This window comes from Taudactylus pleione, unplaced genomic scaffold, assembly GCF_031769625.1.
Source record: "Taudactylus pleione unplaced genomic scaffold, aTauple2 ptg000173l, whole genome shotgun sequence".
Taxonomy (NCBI): Eukaryota; Metazoa; Chordata; class Amphibia; order Anura; family Myobatrachidae; genus Taudactylus; species Taudactylus pleione.
This window is the reverse complement of record NW_028284575.1, coordinates 378596-388759: the sequence shown is the minus strand read 5'-3', so window position 1 is coordinate 388759 and position 10164 is coordinate 378596. Positions and strand designations below refer to the sequence as shown.

Here is a 10164-nt window from a genome sequence, read left to right as displayed (position 1 = left end):
ATTATTTTCTGTTAGTGCTGCCATATATTTTGCAAAGTCTGTCCCACATCCCTCTTCATAAATAAATTGCCTTGGAATTACCTGTTTGCATGTCACACACAGCATTTCCAAGACCAACTTACAGTAGCCGGCTGCATGTTAGGGGTCTTATTTAATATATTTTATTTTATTATTGTTTGTAAACACTACAATCAATCAGAGCCACACCCTGACATTCACAAAATAAAAAGTATACAGGTTAGCTGTACTTGCACTTTTTCTCAGGTGAGGTCCGAGCAATGCCATGTTTTCATGATCTCCAAAACGATGAATCGGTTATCTACCAGTGCCCCTGGAACCTCATCTACGACAATTACTGACGCTGGAGATCTATAGCCCCGCTGTACTGTCTGCTGCCACAAATCCTCCTGCACGCTACCTCCGTGCCCTGTCTGTACTATAGGTCACTTTACCACAGGGTGCCAGGATGTGCACCCGCCTACACAAGTACCTAGCTTTATGGTAAGCAGACAATTGGGCACACACACAGGATGGTGCTGCCCAGGTAAGGACCTAATTAATACCAGATGCCTGAACCCCAACACACGGTCTGCAAATCACTTGTCTGTGCGGTGTCTGCCTTAATGAAGGAATTTACGTCTGTAAGCGGTAACAAATACTTAGGTGAAACTATTCCATAAAATAGAGATCATGCAAAATGCTTGGAGTACTGTGTGCTATCATTGTATGAGTAAGTGTGCCCCTGTCACATGCAGCCCTATCCTCAATTGAGGGGATCGGTATGAATGACCGCCGGACCTATGCTCAGCAGTTCAAATCCCGACAGTGGATGCCCGACGGAGGAGATCCCGACAAGGTAAGTACTTTACCTATTCCTAACCCCCTAACCCTCCCTTAGGGGTGCCTAAATCTAACTACCCCCCTCCCCCCCCCCCCAGTGCCTAACCCTAATCCCCCCTGTAAGTGCCTAAACCTCACACACCCCCCTTCCCGCAGCCTAACCCTAAGTCCCCCGGGAGTCCTAAACCAAAGCCCCCCCCCCCCTTGCGGCTGTCCGCGCCCACTGCCTGGCTTACTTTTGTTCGGTATGCCAGGCGTCAGGCTCCCGACGCAGGGACAATGATAGGCGTCTGTATTTCGACGCCTGTCGTCATTAGTCCCCTGCTGGAATCAGACTGTCGGGAAGCTTGCGACCATCGGCTTCCTGACTGCATCCCTCCTCAATAACAGTCACGCAAAGGGACAAGTCAGTGACTCCCACATCACATGCATCTCCTGAAATGTTATGTGCTGCTGTGAGCAGTCTGGGGATCTGATTGGCTAATAGACTAGGCAAGAACATTGAATATGATAAATTGATCTAGCCATAACATCTCTCAAAACTCTATTATCCTAGAAACGTGGGCAAAGAAGAAATAATCTATGGAGCCAGTATGTCTGTCTATATATCGGCTCATTTCATCATTTGGGTGAGATTACATAAAGAGACAATTTAGTTTAGCTGTTGTAGTAGTCAATGGAGTTATTTCCATAACCCGTGAATTACTCGTGACCGTAGGGCTGCAGTCCTGTGTGAGACTAGGCCACAAAAGTTGCGGTGCTAACAACAGCTTGGAAACGCTGTTGCAAAAACAACTCGCCCCCTTCGCGGGAAAATAAATCAGCGCCCATGTGTTAGATTACACCGTGACTGTCCTGCACCGTCTGACCGTTCAGCCTGGTCCTGGAAACCTCATGGTCCACACGTGTCCTGTGAGGGGCCACACGTCAACTTGCGCTGGTCACAGCAGTGCCCGCCTCATCCCTGACACAAGTAGTCAATACTATGACAAACCATTTACTTGTAGTTTAACTTTTATTAGATCTGCCCAAAAAAATCGAAGCTGTTTATTCAGAGTATTGCAGTAAAAATTTAGCATTTTGAGAATTAATTAAAAACAAGTTGTTTCCCCTAAAGGCTGCTGGCTGAGACTGCGGCCTCCGGGTAATTACAGGGTCACCCTACCCCCGGGAGGCAAACGTCACGAGTGCCCACAACGTGTATCACCGTTATTAGATTCATGCTTGTGTCACCTATATATAAGCGATGTGCTGTCATTTTATCTGCAGTTAGAAAAAAGCAAAGAAATGCTATAATAAAAGTCATCCCAAAGGCTGCATAAAGTGAGATGACCCTAAGGCATAGTATAAGGTACATAACTGGGGGAGGCCCCTCCACAGCATCACACTAAGGCACAGCATAGTATAAGGTACATAACTGGGGGAGGACCCTCCACAGCATCACACTAAGGCACACCATAGTATAAGGTACATAACTGGGGGAGGACCCTCCACAGCATCACACACCATATAGCATAGTATAAGGTACATAACTGGGGGAGGCCCCTCCACAGCATCACACACCATATAGCATAGTATAAGGCACACCATATAGCATAGTATAAGACACATAACTGGGGGAGGACCCTCCCCAGTATTACACTCCTGTGCTGCACATTATGAGGTCTTCAGATTAACAATCGTTTCCATATTAAACGACCAGCCAGATAAGACCTATAAATACAGGTCATATGGGTATACGTCAGGGTGCCTTGAGCACCGTGTTTGGGAACCACTAACAGTCCAGGTTTTGAGGATAGCCATACTTAAGCACAGGTGACTTAAATAGTACCTCAGTCAGTTTGATTATACCATCTATATGCAATCATGGATATCCTTAAAACCTGAACTGTTGGGTTGCCTTGAGGACTGAATTTGGGAACCCCTGGTATACGCTATCAATCCCCGTTTAGTGTTCCGTAATCTTAACTTTAACTAAACATAATGTGTATGTGTGTAGGTGGCCTTAAACCCGCCCGGACCCCCACAGCCACTACCCTCTCCCTGCATCGCTGCGTTTGCAGGTGAACAGATAAATGGGTTTTGCATGATAACAATCAAATATGACATAATGTTCTGGTGTTAATGTATTTTCTGTCACACTGTCGTACAGCTCCAGATCGTCTTTCCTTGGCAAAGGTGGTACTGACTGCTTGACTTTGGTGCAAGAGCCGGTCAAAACCTCCGCCTGGAATATGTAGATCAGACCATTCTCATCTGGGATTTTAAAGTTTTTTAGTATGTTATTCAGACTTTTCTTGAAGAAAATTCCGACTCCGTAGTTTGACCCTGAAAAGAGAAAACAGATCAAATCTTCCATATTGCGGTGTAGGAAACGGAGAGATTTATACGCCGGTGTATTAGCTGGTAATGAATACATATAAATTACATGTATGTAAGATAAGACCCTGCACATAACATGTATGTACTGGCACATATTCCCTGACCCATAGGTATAGTATATACTGTATTCAAGACTAGAGTAGCCATCTCTTTCCTAGTTTATAGGTGGTGTTTTTTTCTTGGTACATCTGCAGATATGCGGAACAATTGTCAAAAACCAGCAGATGTAACTGTACATTTTTGTTTTGCAAATTGAAGTGTAAAGGCGCACGTCCGCTTGCCGACATCGAAACGACTGCACGATTACGACATTGTAATCGTGCAGTCGTTTGTCAGTCTGTGCTGTGCCTACACTGAGCGATCAGTCATTCAGTGCAGGCACAATCATCCCCGTACATGGCCAATCTGACGTTATTGTCAGGCTGTACAGCATTTTTCTGGCAGCCTCGCTGGTCGTTTCTGACATAAAAATGTACGATTTGTGCACGATTACGATGTCGTAATCGTGCAATCGCTCAGTATTATCGCTAAGTGGATCTGCGCCTTAAGCCTCACCGCACAGGGCCCAGTAACAGTCACGTCTGGGATGAAATTTAAGATAGAGGTAGCCAATGGGAGAGATCTAATTGTAAGCTCTTCAGTTAGGGGTGAGTGGGGACAACGACATAATAATAGTAACACAGGAGATGGGTACATTCTTTTCACCATTCCACTGTAATAGTCTGGCATACAGTATAAATACATATATATTATTTGTTACAGGCTAAAAGAGCTTCCAGAGAGCCACCAATATTACAACAAAGACAGGTTAATGGCTTCCCTGTGCTTCCCTTTTTTTTAAGCTAGTTTGCTCATGAATCCATGCTTCAGAATCTTGTACGGTTATTTGACTACAAGAAGAAGTAACTGGTTCTCTCAACGTAAGCCCGGGCTTTGTTATGTATGCAGGTCACGCGTTGGTTTTTTGGTTTGGAGAGAGTATGGTGTTCCAAAAGGGGAGGAGGTAGAAGAGGATGGGAGGATGTAAAGCTTTTGGGATTTCACTTCTAACACACCGATCAGGGTATAGGTACGATACTCCAAGAGGTGGTAGTTTGATAGTGTGCAATACGGTACATGGATACGTTGGCACTCAGTGTACCTCATTGCATGCTAAGTGCTGTACACAGAGGTGTTTGTACAGCGTGTAGCGTGCAGTAAGGTACACTGAGGTGTTGGTCCTGTGAGAACAGAATGTAGCACGCAATGAGGCACGGATGTGTTGGCACTGTGAGAACAGCGCGTAGCGTGCAATGACATACACAGAGTTGATGCAATAAGCCTGGAGTTCAAAACCAGACAGCGAGTGTATCATAGTAAACACATGCACATACATCATAAATGCAAACAGATGAAATTGGCACAACCAAATACACTGGCATGGTGTCTAAGACCCCTACCGGATTCCCCACAAGAGGATATGTACTTTATTCAGAGAGGACCAGGCTGCGGCTCAGTGTAGTTGGTTCCCACTGTGAACCAGTACTTAGCTGGTATGATGACTCTGTCTGGAAACACCTCAGATGGAAATGATGTGGGTATGGATGTGCTGCTGTCGAGGAGACTGAACACCAGACTAGAAACAACACTGGAAGCAAACTATACTTGAAAGTATAGTTCTGCAGCAAGTACATATATGTTGATAATTAATACTCAGGCACTGGAGAAATGCACTGAGCAGGCTTTTATAGTGGTTGGCTATTCGTGATTCCCTGCAGAAGTAATCAGTGCTGGAGGTTAGTGATAACACCTGAGAGATGTTATCTCATCTCTAGCCTGAAGACTGAGCCCAACTGGGTTCTGTTGAGGATTCTGATTTTGTAGGCCAGCAATCAGTGACCTGCTGAGTGTTTGGAAGCAGGCCGGTCATGCCGATGACTGCTGGTACTGACAGAGGAGCACACCTAGTAGGAGAGGGACTCATTGTGCCAAGAGTTGCCTACCCTTACACTATGTGATTATTTGGAGTGGTTTCTGACATTTTGGAGGCTCGTCTGAGATACAATTTATTTTTTCAGAGACAGACATCTGCCAGGAATCCAGTATATTAGAGGAAATAAAGAATCAGGTCAGCAGAAAATTGGATTCCAGGGCAAGTCTGCTTACATATAGCATTTGTGGCCACATTATTGGAACTCACCGGTAGGACTTGTGTACAGTCTGTGGAACCCAACATCACAAATCAGCTTACGAAACCCTCTGTCAACTATCTGGTACAACTGGTGAGTGCTCGGCTTCTTCAAACTCTTTTCTACGGCTTCCTTCTTGTATTCAAAAACAGTCGACAAGAGTTGGTTCTGCACTTTCTCCATCTGCAAAAAGAGATTAATGATCCAGAGGTGACTGAACACGGGTCTGAATCACAGCTTCCTCAGCGCATGTGCAAAAACATGAGAGAAGAAACCAGCCCTGGGCTTTTTAAACTTGTTTTGCAAACCAGTGACCTAGTCCTGTAAATAGTAATAATTGCTTTATAAAATGTGATCGTGTTTGTTGACTACTAGGGGAACTACCGCTACATAGGAGGACAGGAAGAGATTTTACTATTCTGTTGCCCAGTGGTTCTTCCGTTCACTCAGCGTTTCATCTGTACGATTCACGAGTATAGTTGGGATGCGGAACTGCGCTATTAACAAAGATTTTCTCTCTTTGGCGCCTTTCACGTTAAAAAAAACTTACATTTTTATTCGGTATACATTAGAAAGGAGAATATTACCTACTTTTATAATACACATTTAACTGTAAAGGCTAAAAGGTGCGTACACACGTAACGATTTTTTGAACGAATTGTTGATAATGACATCGTTATCGTTAAATTGTTCAAAAAACTCGTTCAGTTTGAGTTATAACGATGAACGAGAATCACAAATGCGCACTCCAGTTTGTAGTTATTGTTCATCATCCATTTCAGACTGTCCAACATGACGATTTTCATTAAGGGAAGGAACATTATTCGTTCATCGTTCAAAAAATCGTTCACTTTTTCAAGGGAAAGTCTGACAGAAAATCGTTGGTTACAAAATCGGTACGTGTGTATGCACCTTAATGTGTAATTCACAAATTATTGTAGAGCAAAATATTTTAAAATAAAGAAGAACATATAGTAAAAAGTGTAGAATCAAATAAATGTGATTAAAACAAATGTTGTGCACGGTCCTGTACGAGCTCTTTATCTCTGCTAAGTTCTAACAGTGATTTTATAATGGATGAATGTCCGATATACTACATTTATGTACAACATGGAATATATTCCACAGACATCACATTGACTTTAGGCAATATTAAATTACATCCTCATTTGAGGGCGTTCCCATTTTTCTTTTCTTTATTCATTTATATTTATTGGGTGTTGATATACTTTTTATCATATTGGATACAAATAAAGGTTATATTTTAACTGAGATATCTTTATAAATCGAGCGTGCCTCAGATTATAGAGTACAATTTGTTTTTCTTTTCTAAGTTTTAACAGTGAGTAATTAATATTGTTCCTTATTACATCATTTGTGTTACTGTTCTCTTTTTACACTGCAAAGAATTGTATCAGCCATTTTTAGTAGTCAGACTTCTGCGGAACATATATCTAGTTCCCCGATTCCACGTTCTACCTCTCTGCAACGCCGATCCGTGAACATTGATAATCGGGAAAATACCGCATGTTAATAATCCCCGACTTGCGGCTCCCAAACATTTTTTGGTTGAAATCAGCGAGTAGTGGAAATCGAACATGTTGGATTACTCTATCCCCCGAGTCAGCCGTCGGCAGAACGGGGAATTGCAGCAATCAGTCACAGATGCCTGGGCCCCAATAGCTGTGGTTAGATTAATGATGGCACCTCAAAATTGTATTGGTAAGAATATAGGGGCCTGATTCAGAGCCGCAGCAATGGAGATGTACACGTAGTTCTTGGCCGTTTCAGTCCTTGCACATGTGGCAGCACGGATGTACACGAGGGGAGGAGTATGAAGCGGCATTTGCATAAAATCGCAGGTGGGTGACCGGCGATAGAGGATGTGGCTTGCGCTTCTGCCCACGTTGTGGAAAGGATCTTGTATGTGTTTAGATTACTACCAGGGTTAGATGTGACAAGTGAGTCCCCACACCGGTGATCCTACACGCGTGTGAGAAGAGATTTCCTGTAGAACACACAGTACTGATTACTGTATCCTCTGTAATATACCGTTATGGCTGTCTTATAACAACGCCGGATCGGTGTGCGATGTTCCTGATGCAGAGGATCGGGCGCGGTCGTCTCTATTAACGTCACATCCACAGAGGACAGCGGAGTTACGCACATGTGACTGGAGAGAAGTAACGAGTGTTCGCTAATAGCAAGTGTGTCATGTAATGCAATAAGGGAGCCAGCCCGCTATTTAAAGTACCATTAACCAATGAAAGCAATATTATTTATACATATGTGACTAAGATACTCTTTAATACTCTGCTATTCGTAATATTGTGTTTAATAGACTTAAAACATTTACAATGAGGACTGTGATCGACCTGCCCTAGCGGAAGATACGGGTTAGATCCAGGGGGATAGCTTTTGGAGCTGCACGATTATTCCGATGATCTTGCTTTTGATTTTTTTAAAATAATTAATCCTATATTATGTGACGATTCCAACCAGTGACCACATACTACTCCATAGAATGGGTTCCTCCTCTCTGGGGTGTTATTTGAAAGGAAAGGTTTATTCCGCCACTTCTAGGAGGGAAAAGAGATTGGTCTTCTGAAGTAGAGAATGTCTGATCGCAGAGAAAAATATTCTAATCAATTTGATGATCCGTCTTTAATGCTACTTTCTGGTACGAATGATATCTTATTTACTTTATTTTATTGCTGAACGTTTGTTACAAGTCACCGTGGCGTCTTGTTGAACACCTGTGCTCCGAGTGTGCCTCGTTCCGTCTGTTGCTAGGAGACAAGGACGCCGGGCTGTTCCTCTGCGAGATCTCCCGCCTGACTGCTCCGTCACCTCCGCCTCGCTCCTATTGGATTCTTCTCCTATTTACTCCTGCTGCTTCTCTGCTGCAGTGGCGGCTATAGCGTTCAGTACGTAGCTTCCGATTTCCTGTGAGTGTGTTCCAGCTTTTCGTGTCCAGCTGTATCTCAACTATCTCTGCCGCACTTCAGCATCTGTGTGGACTTTCTGCTAATAACATCACAGCTGTCTCTGCTGCACTTCAGCGTCTGTGTGGACAACCTGCTTGTAACGCCATAGCGGTCTTTGCCGCATTTCAGCGTCTGTGTGGACTTTCTGCTAATAACATCTCAGGAGTCTCTGCTGCACTTCAGCGTCTGTGTGGATTTTCTGCAACCAGCCAAGTTCATATCAGCCCACAAGGCTGCAACAAGCCAAGTACATGTCAGCCCACAAGGCTGCAGTTTGGCCACTGGGCCTAACATTAGATTAGGAATTTTTTTTTCAGTTGACCCCATCGCTTTATATAATCCTCAGCACTATTGCTTTAGTCAGAGGTGAATCTTATCCTGGATTCTTAACTATATGCCAACATCACTCGCTATTCCTGCTCTCCTGGGACTGATCCTACCGAGTGATTTATCTGGAGATCATAACATTATAGCTGGCCCAAAACACAAAATTTAGCGCCAATCATGGATCCCACTCAGAATCCCGCTCAAATCCTTGCAGCCCAGATACAAGCCTCGACTCAAAAGGTTCAAGAACTTTACCTCAGAGTTGAGGAGTCTCGTTCTACCTCAGTTCAAGTCACTGTCAGGGAACCCAAAATAAATTTTCCAGATCGTTTCTCTGGGAATCGTAAAGGTTTTGTTAATTTCCGGGAGAGTTGTAAATTATATTTCAAACTACGACCTCTATCCTCTGGTTCAGAAACCTCAACGTGTAGGCATAATCATTTTCCTACTGCAGAGTAACCCTCAAACATGGCTGTTTTGGTTGCCCACTACCCATACAGCACTCCACTCCGTGGATGCCTTTTTTGTAGCCCTTGGTCTCCTATACGATGATCCGGATAAGGCAGCTATGATTGAAGCTAGTCTCCGTTCATTAGGACAGGGACGGAAAGCAGTGGAAGATTACTGCACAGAATTTCGCAAATGGTCAGTAGACAGCGGGTGGAATGACCCAGCGCTCCGTAGCCAATTTCGTCTGGGTCTTTCAGACCAGATTAAGGATACTCTTGTTCAGCATTCAGTTCCCGAAAGCCTGGATGAACTAATGCAATTGGCTATTGATCGACGACTCCGAGAACGTAGACTAGAGCGAGAACTTCCTACCACTTCCCCTCGATCTTCTTTTTGGGTGTCATCTTCTGAACAAGAAGAACCTATGCAGTAGGAGCATTCCGTCTGTCCTCAGAGGAGAAACACAGCAGACGATATCTTGGTCTGTGTCTTTACTGTGGTGGTAAGGGACATAAAGCCTTAGCTTGCCCAGTCAAGTCGGAAAAAGGCAAGGTCTAGATGTACAGGGGGAGCTACATCTAGGCCCATCTCTCCCAGTAATTAAATTCTTATTCCCACAGTAATTCAAGTTCCTGATATGGAAGTATACACTACCGCTTTCCTAGATAGTGGTGCAGCAGATAAGTTTATGGACATCTCTTTCTTCAACTCTTCAAAAGTGTCCTCTGAACTACTGTCTCATTTTATTTCCATTGTTGGCTTAGACGGCAGTCCTATGTCCAATGGAGTGACTAGTTTCCGTTCTCCACTTGTCCGACTATCCATTGGAGCCCTACACTTGGAAAACATACCCTTTCTCTTACTTCATTGTCCTCTGGCTCCAATAATCCTGGGGTTGCCTTGGCTTTGAAACCATAATCCGGTGATTAACTGGAGTCTTACTCTTCCTGTACGAAGTGTCCTAACCGTCAAATCAGACTAATCTTCAGCTATTTCTGCCCCTTACTGTG

The 10164-nt window shown here is 43.9% G+C and overlaps 1 protein-coding gene across 2 annotated transcripts in view; it reads right to left on the bottom strand.

The window, feature by feature from the left end:
- Positions 1-1836: 1836 nt before the first annotated feature.
- The window catches only part of PARP9 (poly(ADP-ribose) polymerase family member 9), an 89882-nt gene continuing 81554 nt past the window's right edge, over positions 1837-10164 (bottom strand). For both annotated transcript variants that reach the window (XM_088475475.1, XM_088475477.1), the window contains exons 8-9: positions 5402-5573; positions 1837-3168 (exon numbers count right to left, since the gene is read on the bottom strand). In XM_088475475.1, the coding sequence (XP_088331601.1) occupies positions 2873-3168; positions 5402-5573 (468 nt within the window). In that variant the 3' untranslated portion in view covers positions 1837-2872. The remainder of the gene's footprint in view (positions 3169-5401; positions 5574-10164) is intronic.